Source organism: Platalea leucorodia, assembly GCF_965183815.1.
Source record: "Platalea leucorodia genome assembly, chromosome: Z".
In the NCBI taxonomy this organism is placed as follows: Eukaryota; Metazoa; Chordata; class Aves; order Pelecaniformes; family Threskiornithidae; genus Platalea; species Platalea leucorodia.
Window position 1 is genome coordinate 37,714,531 of NC_138858.1, and position 20,937 is coordinate 37,735,467.

Below are 20,937 nucleotides of genomic sequence, written 5' to 3' on the forward strand. Positions count from 1 at the left end.
AAATAGAAAGCTATTAGTTACTCTTGAAATCCAGAAATAGTTGTGAAGTAGTTGAGAATAAAGAAAATCAACAGGTTTGGGTTCTTCTAACTAGAAGGTTCTTACCACATTTAACAAGTTGCAGGGTTTTTTTTTCAGATTTTGAATGTTCTCTCATTATTCATAGGGTTGTTTAATTGGTCCAAAAGCTTTTCTTTTGACTGCCTTGTAAGGACCTATTTCACTGCTTATTTGAAAACAGATGAGAAGTACTTTGTTTATCTACTCCATGCATTTTTGCCTTCCTGCAGTGGATGATACGGTGGTTGCTATTCCTTATGGAAGCAGGCAAGTTCGCCTCGTGCTGAAAGGACCTGATCATTTATGTAAGTAGAAAAAGTTAGTGTGCATTTGTTTAAGAAAGCCTTGTGTTGTGGTTTAACCCCAGCTAGCAACTAAGTACCACACAGCCGCTCGCTCGCTCTCTCCCCCCTTGGTGGGATGGGGGAGAGAATCAGAAGGGTAAAAGGGAGAAAACTCGTGGGCTGAGATAAGAACAGTTTAATAATTGAAGTGAAATAAAACAGAACAGTTAAATAGGTAAAGCAAAAGCTGCGCACACAAACAAAGCAAAACAAGGAATTAATTTGCTGCTTCCCATGGGCAGGCAGGTGTTCAGCCATCCCCAGGAAAGCAGGGCTCCATCACGCGTTACGGTTACTTGGGAAGACAAACGCCATCACGCCGAACGTCCTCCCCTTCCTTCTTCTTCCCCCAGCTTTATATACTGAGCATGACGTCATATGGTATGGAATAGCCCTTGGGCCAGTCTGGGTCAGCCCCGCTGGCTGTGCTCCCTCCCAGCCCCCTGTGCACCCGGCGGAGCATGGGAAGCTGAAAAGTCCTTGACCAGTGTAAGCACTACTTAGCAACTATTTAGCAACAGCTTAGCACTACTTAGCAAGAACCAAAACATCAGTGTATCAACATTATTCTCATCCTAAACCCAAAACACAGCACCATACGGCTACAAAGAAGAAAATTAACTCTATCCCAGCTGAAACCAGGATACCTTGCTAACCCGCAGTGCTCTGTTTACACTGTGGTGTCTGGTTTCCCTCTCTCAGGTCAGTGATTTCGACACAGGGTTGAGTACTGCCCTCAGAAGCTCTCTTTGGGTGCAGTTGCATCAGTGGTACATGTTCTTTTCAGAGCAGAGCCTGGCCAACATTGCAGAATCCTTTTCCCCTCCATAATTTTTCAGTCATTTCTGTTTGCTTATCCTTTGGCTGGCTCACTTGGTGCCAAGTGCTTTTGTTTAAAATTAATAAAATATACCCCACTGAGAGAAGAAATATTGAGGACACTGAAGTATAAGCTTCCCTACAGCTGAGCTTAGCCATCAAGCTGCTCATGACTTTAATGTTTCTGTTACGATAATCTCTCTCACTCACATAGATGCACACAGACACGTGCATACACAGAAACAGTGTGCACAAGTCAAACCATGCTCCTTACTAGCAATATTGCTCCAAGGAGTTAAGCCCACTGAGTGCTGCTAGCCCATCACTCGGTGGCTATAACACGTTCCTTCTTCGTCTGACAGGGAGCTGTGTATCCCAGCAGCTGTGTATCCCTCTTCTCTAGGAGAAGATTCTCAGGATTTGAGAATATGCTGGGATAGCTGAAAGCAAATCCATTTCTTTCATGAATAGAAACTCCTTGCATCCCTCTCTCTTACTTTCCAATGCAGTAGCTACTCACAAGCTGCTCCTTTTTCCATCAGCAGCAAATGAACACTTGAGTATTGGTAAATGGGATTTACTGTCAGAAAAAAACACAAACTGTACTGCATAACCTCTCAGAAGCACAAATTATTGTAAGATAAGTAGGACTCCCCTTCTCCTTTTCCAGGAGGTAATAGAACTTTCCTGCAGCATGGACCAGTTAGAGTCCTCTGTGCTTGTCAATGTAAATACAAACATTAGTGTCAGCAAGGAGGTGAAACACCAAATCACTCCCACTCTCTCCAGATTTCTTTCACCCAAAGAACTTACACTGAGTTGCAAAATAAGGGGTGGTTTATCAGTCCTGTTCTGTACCTCACTGCTTGTGTTGAGAAAGCAGCGGGTATGCCATAACCTTTTAATGGTTCTTTAGATCTAGAGCTGTGAATAAAGATCAGCAAATTACAGGCCATAAATGAAGGAAAACATATATTATGTTTTTCTTAAAAGTTAAAATGCTGCCTGTACTTCAGTTTTAAGTAGCCCTTCTGGTATTCTTGAGCTGCTCCAGTATGGTTGTTATAACATTCCCAGTAAATGATTCGCACTCTTCCTTTCTCTCCTGTCTTCTTTCCCAGTATAGATGTTCTCTTCCAAAGTAGAAAAATTTCATACTTTTATTATTTTTTCAGTGAAATTGAGCTATAAGACAGCTTAGAGAGAAATGAGATTTTAGCAGGAGAGATTGATCTAAAGCTGTCTTCACTCAGGCCATATCACATTTCAGGACAAAAAGATTTGAATCAGCAACGTCTGCCTGAGTCAGTGGTTGAGATTTAGATTAACTGCTCTGTGTAAACATGAATAAGTCCAAATACATCTCTTTCTTGTTTCAGATGTCTGCATGAATCTTTCTGTTTGCCCATCAAAGGATTTTATATATGTATGAGCTAAAATCAGTTGGGGGGAGGGAGTATTTTGCCCTGTGAACTTTGGTTGTGGGAGAAGTCAACAGGAGGCCAATTATATATACACAAGTCTTAAAACCATCTTTATCCCTGATGCATGCAGCCTTGTCCAGAAATAAATATATGGCCGAGTGCATCACGAAGGAAGAGACTAGTCTCACTGAAAACCAAGGAATTCATTAATACAGAGCAAATTCTTAGTGTATTGCCTCAGCAGCTTCCTTCGTGTATTAATTCTCATGACCTATCCTGAAAGTCAGTCTAATTACTGCAATTATCCTTTTTCTCCCTAATTAACAACTTAATACATGCTAATAAAAACATTTCTCCCATTTACTGTCTCTGAAAATATGATTCCATCACAGATTAATAGTATATCTCCATCTAACTCAGATTTTGCCTTAGCTGCCTCTCTGTGTGGGAGATTTTGTGCATAATTTCACAAACACTTGTGAAAGGATTACAGCTTTGCAATTCTTCATGATGAAATGTGTTGTCACTTTGAAATAACTACAAGAAACAGTTTACTGGTGTACGTGCTGTAAAGCATAATCTGGAGTTGTTGGGGAGGCTAGCTAGGTGGTGGAACAGATCTACTTTCTGACTATTGATTTCCATTTAATAAATGATTAATATGTTTATTACGATTTAACAATGAGAAGTAACTGCTACCAAACAGTATCTGAATTAATGCCTGCTTTTTGGGAGCTGTGAATGCAGAGAGGGCCAGAGGGAGAGTTCAGGAGGGTTCAGCACTCGCCGTGCGTTCTTACTCCACTGGGATGGATTAGACCACTTGTGAAGAGAGGAGGCACGATTGCTATCATACTGATCTTTCTTTCCTGGACATCTTGCTTTCAGTTAATTGTCTACCACAGCAACATGTGGTTAGTGACCCACCTTTGAACTGAAAAAGGGAACACCAACTTAACAAAGCCAGGACTCATGGGGAAGGTCTAAGTCATGCTCTGCATAGGAGCGTGACTTACTGAGAGTGAGTTAAATGATAGCAAATATGCCTAACTAGGAACGGATTAATACATCTGGAAGATAGTAAAAACATGACCTACGGGTGAGGAGGTGAATGCAGAGCTAGAAATCTAAGGCTTGAACAAAACCAAAAAACAGATGGAGCAGAAAAAAGAAAAGGAACATATAAGAATGTGAATAAACTGTAGAAAAGAACAAAAAAGTTTCATTATCACTAATTTAGGAGGCAAATCTGGACCACTGCTGTTTTGTGTTGGTTTTATTTTTCTGCTCTCACTTACTATTACTTCAAATTATAATGCTGTAGTTTCTTGTTAATTTGTTTGTATTTGTCAGATTTGGAAACTAAGACTCTCCAAGGCATGAAGAATGAGAACAGCCTCAGCTCCACAGGCTCCTTCCTCGTGGGCAATTCTAGCATCGACTTCCAAAAGTTTCCTGACAAGGAGATACTAAGAATACCTGGGCCTCTCACTGCAGACTTCACTATCAAGGTGAGGGTCATTGGTCATCAACCTCTTAGAGCAACATAAAGTAAGACAAGATCCATTAGAAAGATGAGAGAGATTTTTCTAGATCTTAATTTTCCAGACACCACAAAGCCTAGTCCAGGCTAGCTCTTGAACTCCACATGAAATTCTTTATAGTAAAATATCTGACGAAAGCCTCATTGGACACACCTTGGGAAAGAGACTGAGTTTATGCCAAGAAAGGCATACCCAATGTCTGCCCTAAAGGCAGATAAACTCATTACAAGAAAAGGCAGATTACTTTCTGTATGTGCTGCTGAGGTACATATAAATCAAGGACGTGCAGCTTGCTTCACCTGTGACAAGCAAAAGGAAAGAAAGTCTGTATCTTTGGTCCATAATTTGTGGGGTTTATACTAGTGTAATTGCACAGAAGACTGTAAGGGAGCGGAGAATGAGGTCCCCAAGCTCCAAAATAAATGGGATGACTTTGCTTGAGAAGTCATAGTATCATTTTGAAGTTCTGCTTTGTGTTGCACTGGCAATAAGAATAAAATCGTTTCCTCCCATTAGAACATTTCTATTCTTCCAGGTAATATAAAACACATTGCTGGAAGCAATGCAGACGTTCTGTAGGAAAACACACATACAAAAATGAACATTTGGGAATTACAATACAATAAATCCTTTTCCAGTAGGTCCAAGGAACTTGAAGGATTTCAGCTGTAAAACTGTAAAACCTGTATCATGTCCAGGACTACATAAATTTTTCACCATGGGCCCCAGAACTAGATGACATTTGCTTTAACCTGGAGCTGATGGCAGCTAGAAGTTTGAACAGTGAACAGTGAACTGGAACAGTGAACAGGACTGAGTTGGGTTAAGCTGGGCTGGGCTGGAATGTGTTAGCTCAGGAAGTAGCAGAGCCCTGTAGACAGTTCCCTTCTCATCTTGGTACATTAGCAACACAAAAAGCAAGCTGAAATTATCAGGATTGGTTCACAAGGAGAAGCCTGACCTGCAGAATGCATTCCTTTCTCTTTGAAGGTCAGAATGAAATTGCCTTAATAAAACAGATGCTGGTCAATTCAAAATGTTTAAAACACTTTACCTGTATTACAGGTGATATCCAGATGACAAACATAAGTGTGATGTAAACAGTATTCCTCACTTTGCATTACTTGTGCTGTCTGTGGGTTTAAGGCAGCCTGGTTAGTTAGAAAATACCTGTTGGGGACAGCTGGTCTTGTAGACCACGGCCCTGAAATGGTAACAGGAGGGTTGGACTGTGTTCCTGGTATTTCCACTGTTACCTTTTATGAAAGAGAAAATACCTTTTTCAGTTGGTGCTTGCATTTCATTCTCTATCAAAGCAAGGTAAGAAACGCTGGTTAAATCAAAGGCAATACTCTACTTGCATGATGACTGTCTGGCCAATATGACTGTACAAGCTGGTTAGGCATGGGCAGAACAGACACTGCTGAGTTGAGATTAAACTATTTTAACAGTTCTGCTATGTGTTTGCACCTTTTGAAAGGCAGAGTAGCATGGCTCAGCAGGTGCTAATTTATTGACCGTTGTCTTTTATAATTTATTATATCCATTGTCTTAAGTGGATATAGAAAAATGCACAAACAAAACCCCTATTCACAGGTGTAGGATCCTTTCTAAAGTTAGCATTAGATTTTGCCTTGAATCAGGCACTTCAAAATTCCTTGCATTTGAATCACAGTTAGTTTTTCAATAAACAGCTATAGAAGATAATTCATGCAACGAGGATATTATTCTATGATATTTAATTATTTTTCTAACAACATTTTTTTAGCTTCTAGGTATTTAATTTGTTAGATTTTGTTGGATATATGAGTGTACATACAAATAAGGCTAATACAGGAGTACCAAAATGCATGCATACCTCTCAGTTATGTCAGACTTGGCAGCCGCTTTCCATAGTTACTATAACCATAACTATTTTGCCTTCAGCTTGTGAAGATAAAGTACTTTTCTTTAAAAAATCAGATTAAAGGCTTTTTTGTGGTATTAAGTTTTCCTTATGAAGTGGGATCTTTAGGTGTCAAGATTTACTTTCCTGGGACAAGGCAGTTTTTATGCAAACACATCTAAATGAATTTGTAGATGTAGCAGAACCCTAGTTTTTGGATTGTTGTCTGCAGAATGAGTGTTATAATCTTTTTCAATTGACCCTGAATGCTCTTATTTAGAGAGGTCAAGTTAGACACCTGGATATGACTTAGAAGTAGAAACTCAATGTGGGAGTTGACACTTGTTTCTTTATTGGTGACATGGAGTGCTTTAAAAGTGCAAAAAGAAACCCCGTGCTGTTCCTGTTGGAGCTGAATTGTATAATTGCTAGATTTCTTGACTTTGTAATAGTCAGTGGTACATTCCTCATATACTAAACTCTTGGCAATCTTTTCACAAGATATGTAAATGTTAAAAATAATTCAGTAAAACAGCGCTCTCTTTAAAAAATAAAGGTGGTGTCACAAAATGGGAGAAGAACTGGAATTTTTCATGTTCTTAATTTTTATATTCATAGTTTGAGAATTATAAATCTCCATTATAAACTTTTAATGTTTGAAAGGCAGAAGACCTGAAAAAGGTGCCAGCAAACTTAAATTCCACTTGAATTTTCATAGAATCATAGAATGTCCTGAGTTGGAAGGGACCCACAAAGATCATCGAGTCCAACTCCTGTCCCTGCATAGGACAACCCCAAAATTCACACGAAATGTCTGAGGGTGTTGTCCAAATGCTTCTTGAATATTGTCAGGCTTGGCACCATCACTACCTCCCTGGGGAACCTGTTCCAGTGCTCCACCAGCCTCTGGGTGAAGAACCTTTTCCTAATGTCCAACCTAAACCTCCCCTATCATATCTTCCTGCTGTTCCCTCAGGTTCTATCGTTGGTTGCCAGGGAGAAGAGATCAGCGCCTGCCCCGCCTCTTCCCCTTGTGAGGAAGCTGTAGACTGCGATGAGGTCTCCCCTCAGTCTCCTCTTTTCCAGGCTGAACAGACCAAGTGACTTCAGCCGCTTCTTGTATGGCTTCCCCTCTAAATCCTTCACCATCTTGGTGGCTCTCCTCTGGACACTCTCTAGTAGCTTTGTATCCTTTTTGTACTGTGGCACCCAAAACTGCACACAGTACTCAAGATGAGGCCACACCAGTGCAGAGTAGAGCAGGACAATCACCTCCCTCGACCGGCTAGCAATGCAGTGCTTGATGCACCACAGGACACGGTTGGCCCTCTTGGCTGCCAGGGCACACTGTTGGCTCATGGTCAACTTGCCATCAACCAGAACCCCCAGATCCCTCTTCATGGGGCTGCTCTCCAGCCTCTCGTTCCCCAGTCTGTGTGTACATCCAGGGTTGCCCTGTCCCAGGTGCAAAATCTGGCACTTGCCCTTGTTAAACTTCATATGGTTGGTGATTGCCCAGCTCTCTGATTTGTCTAGGTCTCTCTGCAGGGCCTCTCTGTCCTTGAGAGTGTCAACAGCTCCTCCCAGTTTTGTGTCATTGGCAAACTTAGATAGTAATGCTTCAAGTCCTGCATCCAAGTCATTTATGAAGACATTAAAGAGCACGGGCCCTAAGATGAATCCCTGCGGAACCTCGCTAGTGACTGGTCACCAGCTCGATGTAACCCCATTTACTATAACCCTTTGACCCCGACCCGTCAGCCAATTGCTCACCCATTGCATTGTGTGTTTATCCAGCTGTATGCTGGACATTTTGTCCAGGAGGATATTGTGAGAGACAGTATCGAAAGCTTTACTGAAATCCAAAAAGATTACATCAACTGGCTTCCCTTGGTCAACTTGCTGGCAGTTTTCCTCCTGTTACCACAGTTTTTAAACTTGACTGCTTTGTGGTCGCTGTGGCCAAGGCAGCCACCAATTGCCACGTCACCCACGAGACCCTCTCTGTTAATAAGCAACAAATCGAGGAAGGCACCTTTCCTGGTTGGTTCCCTTAGAACTTGTACCAAGAAGTTATCATCCAGATGGTTTAGGAATCTTCTGGACCTGTTTGTACTAGCTGTATGGTATTCCCAGTTGATATCTGGCAAGTTGAAGTCCCCCATAAGGACAAGGGCAGATGACTTGGAAGCATCCCTTAGTTCCTTAAAGAATAACTCATCAGTGTCATCATGCTGGCTGGGTGACCTATAGTAGACTCCCACAATGACATCTGCTTTATTTGTCTGTCCCTTAATCCTTACCCAGAGGCTCTCAACTGTGCCATTGCCAAATGTTAGCTCTGTGCATTCCAGCCCCTCCACTACAGACAATGCCACCCCCCCCCGCCTCAGCTGCCCTGCCTATCCTTCCTGAAGACGCTGTAACCATCCATCATGGCACGCCATTCACAGGGCTCATGCCACCCGGTTTCACTTATGCCTATGCTGTCATATCACTGGGACTGGGCCAACGGATCTAGCTCCTCTTGCTTGTTCCTCATGCTGTGCTGTTCTACACAAATGTGTAGAAACACTTCAAGTGCGGTTTGTTGTGCCCATTACCTCGTGGAGCCGTCTGAGGAACCTCACTAGCATGCAGCTCCTCGAACTTTGGCGTGCCATCCCTTTACTCACCACTAACTAGCCTGGTGTTGTCCCTTTCCCCCTCCCAATCTAGTTTAAAGCTCCATCAGTCAGCCCTGCTAGCTCCTGAGCAAAAACCCTTTTCTCCTTCTGAGAAAGGTGCAGCCCATCAGATATCAGTAGACCTGGTGATGAATAGACCATCCCATGATCAAAAAGCCCAAAGTTCCACTGATGACACCAGCCTTGGAGCCATGTGTTGTTCAGCTGGGTCTGCCTGTTCCATTCAATATTCTTCCCTGCTACTGGAAGGATCGAAGAAAACACTACCTGAGCATCTGATCCTTCAACCAACCGCCCAAAGGCTCTGAAATCTCTTTTGATTGCCTTAGGCCTTCCCTTTGTTACCTTTTCACTGCTGACATGAAGAACTAATAGTGGGTAATAGTCTGAGGACCTTACCAGACTAGGGAGTTTTCTGGTGACATCTCTTACCCTGACCCCAGGGAGGCAGCAGACTTCGCTGTGGGTTGGGTCCGGTCAGCATATGGGACTCTCCATTCCCTTCAGAAGGGCGTCACCTATGACAACTACCCTTCTTTTTTTCTTAACATGAGTGGTTGTGATGCAGGGGGTAGGCTGCCTAGATGACCCCTCCATCCCAGAAGGACCTATGTCCACATCATCACTTGTCTGCTCATCCAATTCCAGGGCCTCATACCTGTTGTGTATGGGCACCTGGGAAGGTGAGGCAGGTTGAGAGTGAATTTGCCTGCCGCCCCGAGCAGTAACCTCCTTCCATTCTCACCCGTCTCTTGGGTCTCCTCCTTCTGCCTGGTGGTGAGAGGGCAGGGGGTCCTTTGGTCCTTTGTCTCTTGTGCTGCGGTAGGCTGGTACATCTGTCTCAGGGATGGTAGAGTACGATTCCACCAGTCAATCTCCTTCTCTGACTCGTTGATACTGCTCAGCCTGGACACCTCCTCTCGAAGCTCTGTCGCCAGGCTGAGCAGCTCCTTTACTTTGGCACATCTCCCACAGGTGAGCTCACTGCTGCTGTCAGATACTGACCTGAAACTTGGGCACTCCCTGCAACCCGGGACCTGGACAGCTGCATGTTCCCTTGAAGGCTCTGTTTGGGTGGCTGTGTCAGTTCTTGCAGCTGGAGGGGCTGCGAGGGACTCTGAAAGCACAGCTTTTTGCTGGGTGGATACCATGACGCCTGTGGTTCTCAGCTCCTTATAAGTTCTCAGCTCCTTTTGTTCCTAAATTCTGAGGATTTCCCTGTTTTGACATTTTTAATACAAAATTCTTATTCACATGAATAGAAATGCCTTTTTCCTAAACGAAAAAAGTGTCACATTTGATAAAATCCTGGTGAAATGAAGGTCAGTTTCACCTGGAAATTTTTGTGGCTGACACTGTGATCTAGAGAACAGAGCAGTAATATCACGTAGGGGGACTTGTCCTTTATTGGCAGAGCTGCCACTGATCTGCAGTGTTGCCAAGGTCACATATTCACCTGTTTGTGCTAGAAAGTCTCCTCTGTCGATATTGTCCATTTCAGACACAACATAGAGAAACCTGGAGTGATCATTTCATGTCAAACATCTGCACTCCTTTGAGCAGGATGAATCAATACTGTCAGATGGGGTCTACAGCTGACAATGTGATGCTAACAGTCATCACCGGTAGACTATTAAAGCAATCAGCACTGCAAATATGAACCACCTGAGTTACAGGCTTACTGAAACAGCCAGTAGGGATTGCCAGGGAAGGGTTAGGGCTGGCAAAGCATGGCCTGTTAGGGTTTGTTTTACAGGCTGTGGTTTTCGCATAGCTAGGGCCCTAGCAGTGTGGTTCAGGTGTGAGGCAGCAAAGACCAGTGGGTTTAAAACAAGGTCTAGTAAAAGGTGTTGTCCAGGCTTGGGGCTGGTTTGGAGGAGAAATCAGTGTTGACCTAGATCTAGATTAGACTACGTTTATGTTGGTTTTCAATCCCTGGTGTCAAGATGAAGGTTTGTTCAGAAGGCCTGCATGGGCCAACAGCTTTGTATCAGGGATGTATAGGATAAATGTTTGTCTGGAGGCTGTCAGAGGTATTTGGATTAGAACTGGATTTGTATTGATGTTGTCTTTTGTAGTGCTAGGGCTGACAAGCTTTGGTTAAGGGCTGCTGCCAGAAGAGAGTGCCTGGCTATTTTCTGGTGCTGGTGGCTGGGGGTACTGCTGGCTGATTTAGAAATGGTGCAGACTGGGTTCCCTTGAGCAGAGTTACTGCTGAGATTAGAATTTCAGCCACCAATTGACCAAAAAGTCATAAGATAGAGTTCAAAACTGGATGCTGAGTTACAGAGAGCACTAGAGCTAGCCAGACAATTATTATCTCAGTTGTGATCTAGCACTGACAGAAACTGCTGGTGAGAGAAAGGCATTTGATTAGAGTCCAGGTTAACAAAAGAAAATAAGGTTGGGGCTTAGCCTAGACTTCCTGGGACTTGCAAGGGCATGCAGGAGATAATGCATGTACAGGCAGCCAGCTGGCAGAGACGTTGATGGGCCTTGTCAGGCTAGGGCCAGGATTGGATTAAATAATCACTTTTGAACCAAGAGCATACAATGATTTACCTTGTGGAATGAAATAAGAAATTACTTCAATACTCGCTTTAGGACAGAGGCCAAAAGATGCAAATCTGCTTTAGCACCAAGGATCTACTGTTTATGGTTGGCTTATTGCTGGATTTTAGAGATATTGCCATATGAGGATTGGGGGTGATGACAGTAAGGGTCTTCTGTGTAATTTAGTTCTGATGCTGGCAAAAGTTTCCAGAGGAGATTATGCCTCATATTTGGGAGAAGGCTCAGGGCAGGGAGGAAGTGGTGAAGAATCTAGTCTTGGAAGCACTGGTAGATCAGGGTTAGGATGGTGCTCCTGGGAGCAGATGAGCTAGAATTAAGGCTGAGCACACAGAAATAGTAAGAATTAAAGTGTAGTTGTGACTGAGTCAAGTTTTGTGTTATCAAGGTCAAATGACTGAAACACTTTGCTTAATCTTGAAGAGACTATTGGAATATAGTCCCTTTATCATAAATCAATACTACCTCTTGAGATATGTGTCTTCCTGAGGTCACTTCTGTAGAGTGCAGATTGGACTTACCTGGAAGTGATTCTGTAACATGTTCTGTACACTGGCTTTTATCAACTTATGTTGGCATTCAATACTTTTTTTAGAAATAGTCATAAAAATCACCCATTCTCATTTCCCAATTTCCAAAAAATACACAACTGTAATAATTTCTAGGTCAAGCTCACAAGTAATGACCAGCCTGAAAAGAGACCTAATCGTTATTTGTCTTGACTAGATCTTGTGACAAGTGCAGAAAAATTATACCCTTTTTCTCCTATTTTGGCAGGCGCAGTAAAATTTATGGAAAGCCATGTAGCAGTCTTTTTGAAAACAGTGTACAGATTTTATTTCATATCTACCTTTTTTTTCTGTTCAATATAAATCACCTCAATTAATGATTGTTAGAACATGATCATTCTCCTAATCAACATATCCCAAGTACATTGGAACTGCAGTACTAGGTCAAGCAAAAAGTCTGCTTCATTCAGGTTTCTTCAGAGAGGAACTGGTTTCAGATACTGAAAAAAAGAGTGCAAGAAACAGATCAAGGTTACCCTCTGCTTGTAGACCTTCCTTCTTGACCCTCATGTTGCATTTGGACTGTTGTGTCTAATGACTCAAATGAGCCAGTCTTCAGGAATGTCTGTAGGCCCTTTTGTGCTATATTTGCCCTTTTGACAACATTTAGCTCATGGGATGAGCTCCACAATGAGCCATGCACTGTGTAAAATAAGGAATACATCTCATTTTTAAACCCTTGATGCAATATTTTCACTAATTCCTTCTTGTTTTCCCACTCTAAGAAACAGGAAATTATAGTACTGTTTACCCCCTTTCTACATTATTTCTGTATTTGAGATCTCTGTCACCATCATTTGCCTCTTTCCTAGTGTCCTACTCTACTTCATCTTTACTTTTATCAAAGATGGTCAATACAAGTGTTATCCTTATTTCCCTTCTCTGTCCTTTTTCTGCTTCCACTGTGGTTATACATTCATAATTTTTATAATATACATAAATATGTAATTTGTGACTAGTATTTAAATATATAAATGTATATTTTGAAAATATCCATTTCCTGTAAAAAAAGTGTAGTTTAATAAAATGTAATAAAATTATTTAATATTTATTTAATATAAATAGATTAATTATATGACATATAAATATATATATTGAGAAAGTGTAAACTACACATAATGATCAGGACACAAATGTATTCTACTTGGCTGTGTAATGTTTTCTCATTTTTCCTTCTTCTCTGTAATATTCCATTAATCTTTTTAACTGTTGCTGCACACTGAGCTGATATTTCCCGATGAATGCCTATAACAACCCTACTACCATTCTGAATAGTAGCAGCTAATTAGGAGGACATTTTCATGTATAATTCGCATATATAATTAATTGTTTTCTCCCATAGACATTATTTCTTTTTTACTGAACTTGAATTTAGTCTGCCAAAGCTTCGAATGCTTTCACAGACAGTTTCGTTTTTAGCTGCCATTCATAATTTTTTTTGTTACCAAACTTGATCAGCTCATGGTTGACCCTTTATCTTGTTCATCTGGGGGTCTGGCTAACAACTCATGCCCTAGCACACGTCCTTGAGGGATTCCGCAAGTCCTTCGTCCATTGCAAGAACAGGTTATAGGATCGTTCTCTGTTACCCAGTCATCAGTCCATGGGAGGGTCTTCTTAACTAATGTGAACTTTGTCTAGGACCTTTGGTGAGGGACCTAGAAGAAAACTGGTACCTAAACTACCTTTATAAGTGTCCGTTGTGAATCTTTGGCAAAGCAAACCACACTGCTCGGAAAGCATCACCCTTCTCACGACCCATCTTTGAGTTCTGTTCTTGATTTTCATTCTACCTACTGACCCCATAACAGAGGTAGAGATTATTGGTCTGTGGTTTCATGCATTTTTCATGAAGCCCCTTCTAAAAAATGTCATTACAATTTTCTATTTTTCTGTGGTTTAAACAATAGGTTGTTCATGCAAATAGGCTAAATCTGATCACAAGTGATTTACAATCCTGTGCTCTTCAAAGAGTACATGATTTGAAACTACTGGCTGGATGCTGTTTGGATCTGGACATGTGTTACCATTAATCTTACATAGTTCTTTAAAATACTGCTGATCTGAAATCTACTGTCAGGTTTTACTTTGAGGCAATAGAGACAGGTTCTTAGACATGTTATTTTCTATTCCTCTGACGAACAGTTCTTTGTAATTTTTCCTTTTTTTTCTGTAACTTTTTTCTAATTTTGTGTGTAAATTCCGCAGGTCTATCTATTTCAAAAATCAGTCAGTTTTAAGTACTATGAAGCTTTGGTGCCAACCTTGTTCAGTTTTTATCATTTTAACAATTTTTTTTGTGGCAAACATTGCCTTTTTGTTATGTTAGTTTTATTTTATACAGTATCTATCACAATAGCATCCTGTTTTTTTACATTAATTTCTTAGGTATTACCGTGATAAAATTAAGGTTAATAAACATTCTGATTAAAGTGGCTTGCTCAAAGGTGAATTCTCTTACTCTGGGAGCATGGTGGTGGTGGTGAAATAGTCTTTCCATAGATGAGTGAGGTGTTATGGGTGGTATCCACAGAAGAGATGCAGCAGGGCTGGTTTTGGTGTATTTGGGGTTGCCCTTGGTTCTGTAGAATAACTTTGGTCTTCTCATTTGAGAAGCTTCTGCTTTTATTGCACTTAGTAGTGGATTCTGTACAGATTATCATAGCTGTTATAGCTGATACAGCAGGCTCCGTTGCTGCCAGCTATCCTAGCCAGTCCATTGCACTGATTTTCTATTTTGTTCTTCCGTTGGGGAGAATAATGGCATTTGAGAAAAGATTTGAACCTTCTAGCTTTCTGTTTTGGCTTTGTGAGAGATTTAGTCTAAAGGCTTTTTAACAGTCATCTTAATCACCTAAAGGAACGCAGCTTAATCCAAGATTGGGGCATGGTGAGCAAGTTCACTTCGGGGGCGGGGGGACGGACTTTGGGGGACTTTGATTGTTTGTTTGGTTTTATGTGAAATAATGAAATTTGGGTGCTATAGGAAAAACAACACAATACAAAGGTGAAGTCAGATATTGCAGTCTCTTGGTCACAGGACTGATCAGAATAATTCAAAAAGATTATGTTGCTTTTGTGTTCGAATTATGAGGACTGTTGTTTTCATTTAACTTTCTGTGGATATCCCCAGAATCAATACTGCAGTTTATCAATCCCAAACTTCAGCTGAGCAGCAACTTGTGCCTCTGTTGCACCATCCCAGACAGTCAGTTACAAAATCAATTTAAAAAAGCAGGGTACAAGCAATGAATTTTTTTCAAGGTCTTTCCACAAGAAAAAAAGATATTTCTGTTGCTAGTGACTGTAGGCTAGACAGTTAATTTTTGGTGGATAGTCTGAGGATTCTGATTTTAACCAACTGTTTGTAAGACTGGTGATATCCTCTTGGGTCTTACAAAGTGGTGAGGGCTGCTCTGATGTTCAGAATATTCCTGATTTTTTTTTTTTTTTTTTTTAATGTGAACTCTTTTTCCTCCCCTTCCTTTTACAGTAGGCTCTGTGTGAGCTCTTGGTCTGTTCTTCATGATTCACTGAAGACTGTACTGCTGAGTAGATCTTCTGAGTTTAAGAAACACTGATGATCCTTAAAAAACAAAGAGTAAGAGCAGAATTCTCCCCAGTGAACACTTTTTCTGCACATTCAGATCAGAGACCTCCCCGAATGGCTTCCAGCACAATAGAACATTTTTCCCAGGAGTGCATGAGGCTTTCATGAGCCCAGAAAGACACTTCTGAAGTGTGTGATTAATGCACCATCCCCACACAAGGAATTAGATATCCTGTTTCTGACACACAGACTCAAACGACATTAATCCGTGCAAAAGGCCTCCCATTTGCTGAAGAAGCTGTATTGCTACAGCTGTATTTTTTTTCCTGTTGGGAATTTACGTCACTGTTTACTCTAATTAGAAAAGGGCAGCCTTTGTCTCAGTGGGCCAGATCTCTTACAGTCTTCAACATATCCTGCAGTATTTTTGCCTTCCTCCTTCTCTTCAAGATAGACTTTGATTTGTAATCGTGTTTCTGTCCATCTACAGAGAAAAATAAAGCAAACAACCCAGATTACGCTGTTCAGCTCAATTTGTCATATTTTTGCTTCTGTTTCACAGTCCACTCTTTGACAGTGTCTTTTGGTGTTTAGAAAGAGAGAAAAGGAAAGGCAGATAGAAAAATGGTGTTTCCAAAACAGGGCAACTTATTCAAAATGTGGGAAAAGAAAAAGGAGGCAGTGCTGAACATTATAAGCTGTCTGAAAAAAAGAACAGGGAGAATTGCTCCTGAGAGTGGAAGTACTGACTTGGAGAAGGATCCATCTTTTCTGGTTGTGATTTGGCAGTTTTATCTCCTGTGATAGCATCATGCCACTGATGCAGAGATGCCCAAGGAACACCAATCCATTATGTCGTAGGAAAAGATCAACTAGGAGAGGCTTTTAGTAGCAGCATTGTTGTTCTTCCCTTGCCAGCTGTTCATCAGAGGCTTAGAGGTAAAGACAGGGGATGCCCTGCAGAGATTTTGAAGTCCCCATAACTGTATTAATCATCACAGTTATCAAACAGGAAGGATTTTTTCCTGGGCCAAGTGCAAGCGGTGCTGCTTTAGCGATGTGAAGGTCTCTTTTCTTATTGAGCTCCTTGCATTACAAACTCTTGTTTACATGGGAAATCCATTCAGCACACAAAGGACTGGAAGCATAGCGAAGCTCAGGTGGCTTAAAAGTTGGCAGCACTTGTAGGCTCTAAAGAGTATTTTCCAAACGTGCACTTAGCTCCAGCCAAGAGTCGATATCTATGACTGAAAGGAGCATTTTTGCAGCCAAAATAAAGTTAGCAGAAGGACAGCCTTATAATAATGACAGTACCACAAAGAAGAATGAAAAAGAGACCCCACCTCAGAAACAATAAATCTTGATTTAGAATTTTTATACTTTTGTATTTCTCACAGCACAGCCTCCCATTTTTCACTCTGAATATAGCATACATAGTCTTGGCAGGTGTTGGGGAAATATTAAAGATCTAAAATCCATGTCAACGTGGCAGGGACAGCAGGCAGTGGTAGGTGAATTTCTGATGGAATAAAGATCTGTCTATATCTTCTGTCCCCATAAAATTATTCAGTAGCACTAACCATGCATTTACCATGCATTCATTATTTCAGAACATGGTCTCAGAATGGTCAGAAATGCCACTGATTATGCCCAGAAATTTATTTGGCTGTCTTTTGCAGCCAAGATTTTGCCACCAATCTATGCTCTGGTTTGTGCATTTAATTTTCCTGTTGTAAAGTATCTCTGGTATTTCATGTAGCTGCAAGATGTCTCAAAGCTGCAAGATGCATATGGCAGAATGCTTCTTCCTGGTATTTATGTCAGGTTCACTCTTCGGTGTTACATCTTTTTCAGATCCGCTATGCTGGTGCTGCTGACAGTTCAGTTCAGTTTATCTTCTATCAGCCTATCATTCACCGATGGAGGGAAACTGATTTTTTTCCTTGTTCAGCATCCTGTGGAGGAGGTAATGAATTACCACTGTGTTCCAGAAAGAGTCATGTACATACAGGATCTGTCCCAACTGCTGCACTGAGATTTGGACCTTTAAAATGGGCAAAATCTGGAAATGAAAGTAGTAATATCTAAATGGAGGAAGGGATGTAGCAACAGTGGTAGTAGCTTGTAGATTTTTTTAGCATCATACCAGGCTCTGTACATAAAGTACATTTTGATAGCCACGTGACTGTATTTAATGCTACAGCTGTCAAACATAAGGGCTGATGGGATTTGGACCTGCTTTGGAATCACAACATGTCTCCATTTGACTCTGTCCCCACCAGCAGCTTTACCCTCTGAACTGAAACTGAGTGTATGAGTCTTGGTGACCAATAAACCTCGGCCTTTGTTTTTTCTTTTTGCTCTAGGCTTCTGAATTTTTATTTGACCATACTGGTTATCTTTTGTTTCCTACTACATGTGATTTCAGTTGTTGTTTTCAGTCTGGTCTAAACCAGCAGCTGTTATGTCCAAAAGCGCTGATATTTGCAGTTCGCTTTTTACCAAACCAGAACTTAGATGCACTTCAGTGAGAGACAGAAGAACACCACATCACTTATTATTTCTTCCACTATGCATTGCAGGTTATCAACTGACATCTGCTGAATGTTTTGATCTGAGAAGCAACCGGGTAGTAGCAGATCAATACTGTCACTATTATCCTGAAAATATCAAGCCAAAGCCAAAACTTCAAGAATGTAATCTGGATCCTTGTCCTGCAAGGTCAGTCAGCTCTAATTTTAAAAGAAACTGGGCTCTAACGGAGTAAAATAAAGTAGGAAAATATTCTGTTGCTATTGCTTACAGTGTCATTTCTCTTATGTAATTCAACTTGTTTCTCATCCTGAGGATGTACTGTGTATAAAGAGCTCTGTTTAGCACCTCCACATTGCAAGGACTGATTTGAAATGGTTGTTTCTTCCCCTCGGATTGTGTTTTGCCTCATTAAATGTTACGAAGTGTAAGAAAACAAATTGTCCATGATACCATCTCATGATCAACACATGTCTCATAAGTGTTAGTGAGATGGGAAAAATTTTCTTGGGGTAAAAATGCTGTTGGAAAATGGTTATAATCACAATTAGAGGCAATATTTTTATGGGGTTTTTACATTTTCTCCTTAATAAAAAGCTTACTTGCAGTCGTAGCAGCTTGTAAGAATGTAACATGGGAATTTGTTCTAATTATCAATACCCTTTGGCCCCACACAAAAGACTCCTCTCTGCTCCCCTGCCAAGCGTTCTTCCTCAGAAGATTAATAGTAAAAATAGTAAGATCACGGAGTCAGATTTCCCATGTATAAGAAAAGGAACAAAACCACAAAAAGGACCAGTACTTTGTTGCACTGATTCCCCTGAATTTCAGTGGAAGTCAGTCTGTAGCCACTCATAAGCCTCAAGCATTTATTTGTGTAATCTAAACCTTTTGGTCCTCATGTGTGGCTTTGCTAAAAGATGGTTGAGTGCAGCCCAGCAGGCATGCATGCAAGGATACTCTGAAGCCACTTATTTACCTGCTTCTTTCCCTCTAGACTAGTTTTGTGCCAAGTTTGATAAAGCAAGTTCAAGCAAGCGTCACCTAAAAAGTTGCTATGGCCCTTCGGATTGCTGGAGGTTGCCATAGAAAAAAGATGTCCTAGCCAGAAGAAGAAGGATGCGTTAGGGACCTATGGGACTATGTATCCACCAGATTGAGGATGATTGCTTCCCAAACCAGGTACACCAGCTTTAGACTAGCTAGGCATTATCAGAGAAGAACAAATCACTCCAAGCCCAAGATGATAGTTTTTAACTCTTCTAGAAAGTTTTCATTAAAGTTCATTGACTTTTCATAACTGGAGTTAACACTCATTTTTCTTCGTCACTGAAAACACGTTTACCCAGAGTGCATGGCAGTTTATATTCCTTTGTTCCAGTAAACACATTTTTAATGGTAATTCTGTTTGTAAATAATAAAAAGCCAGAAATGTTCTCATACAGTTTTAAATTTGAAGTGAAATCTCCCAGAATTAAGAAGTGGAAATATCAAATCTCAAAATCCTGCATTAGCTCAGCAATATTGTACATTCTTTAAGTTATATACTTTCTTATGTATTTCATTAGGATGTATTAAGAATACAATATCAAGAATGCAGCTTCACTAGGGCTTTCTGAAAAGTATTTCCTGTTCAGCACGTACTCAGTAGTGATTTTTCAACTTAGAGATTACTTTCCCACAATGTAACAAGACCATTTTTTTCTTTTAACAGTATTCTGTCAAGTTCAGTATCTGGCTTCTCTTGTCCTAGTACTTTCCACAAAAAAAAAATACATTTAATTTCTCAGGTTACTTAAATATATTAATAGCTGCAACTAGAAACCTTACTATAATAAAGATCTTGTATTTTTTCCTCAGTGATTTTCTCAGATCAAAAAATGTTTCTTTGAATTCTCCCTTGAATTGTTTGAGACAAATATCAGTAAACTAGAGGCCAGGTATGATCAGGTAAGAGACCTAAATATGAACGTCTCAGAAAAAGGATTGGTGAAAGGTGTGAATTGATATGGAACCTGTCTTTTAGATTCACCTCTCACAGTACCAATATCAAAGCAATTTTATGTAGCTGCCTTTTTTTCTTTTTAAAGCCTAAGCTGCTATTTTTTTAAAATACAATTCTGAGTCAAATATGTAATTTGCCTCTGTAATTTTTACTATGGATATTTTCCATACTTTGCCCCATAATTTTAAATGGCATTCTCAAATGGTAAGACAGATGACTGCATGGTACATGGGAGGAAAAAGAAAAAAAATAACAGCTGGGCAGATGTCAGGAAGCAATTTTTGTTTTATATAAGACATAACAAGGCAAAGTTGTTGATATAAAGACCCTGAGGGGAGGGAGAGTAATTTAGAAGTACAGCTATGCTGTCCCAGGGTACAGGCTGTAACAGAGAGGAACTGGTTTTTTGGAAACATCCTCATGGAATGCCAAATTGCAAATGATTATTTTCAAAAGTGCCTTTGTAAAGAATTCAAGAATCAACAATCCAGACAGAAGACCAGAGGAAATCTGTGGTAACTTCTGGAATCCCGATGCTTTCTTACGGTCAGGAAGAGGGTAGGTGAAGCAGAACAATGGGGTCAGGAGCGTGAGCGAGGAGAGCTTCTTGGCTCTGCAGTGTCTTCACTGTGTGGGAGCCGCTCTGCTCCACTGGTATAAAATGAAGATGTTAATTTTTCCTGGCAAACTCAGTTCCAGTGAGGCATAGCTGATTAGTGGTTGCTGACTGTTCCTATGGTGTGTCAATGAATGCCACAGAAAAATCGTGGAAGACCACAGTGGCGCTGAATAAAGCAACTGCGAGGGTTTACTGTAGGAGAGCTTACATTAAAATTTTCAGCAAAGGGCAGGCTGAAAGAAAAGTTTAAATGAATACCAGGAGTATCGTGTGGGCCTGCAATTAGTTGCCTCTTTAGGCTTAGTGCATAGAAATGTTTTACTTTGTT

The 20,937-nt window shown here is 40.8% G+C and overlaps 1 protein-coding gene across 1 annotated transcript in view; it reads left to right on the forward strand.

The window, feature by feature from the left end:
* ADAMTSL1 (ADAMTS like 1) overlaps nucleotides 1–20,937 on the forward strand; it is a gene marked incomplete at both ends in the record, with an annotated part of 200,599 nt that overhangs the window by 67,008 nt on the left and 112,654 nt on the right. The window contains 4 exons of the mRNA XM_082335407.1: nucleotides 291–365; nucleotides 4,001–4,158; nucleotides 17,308–17,419; nucleotides 18,036–18,174. Coding sequence (XP_082191533.1) covers nucleotides 291–365; nucleotides 4,001–4,158; nucleotides 17,308–17,419; nucleotides 18,036–18,174 — 484 coding nt within the window. The remainder of the gene's footprint in view (nucleotides 1–290; nucleotides 366–4,000; nucleotides 4,159–17,307; nucleotides 17,420–18,035; nucleotides 18,175–20,937) is intronic.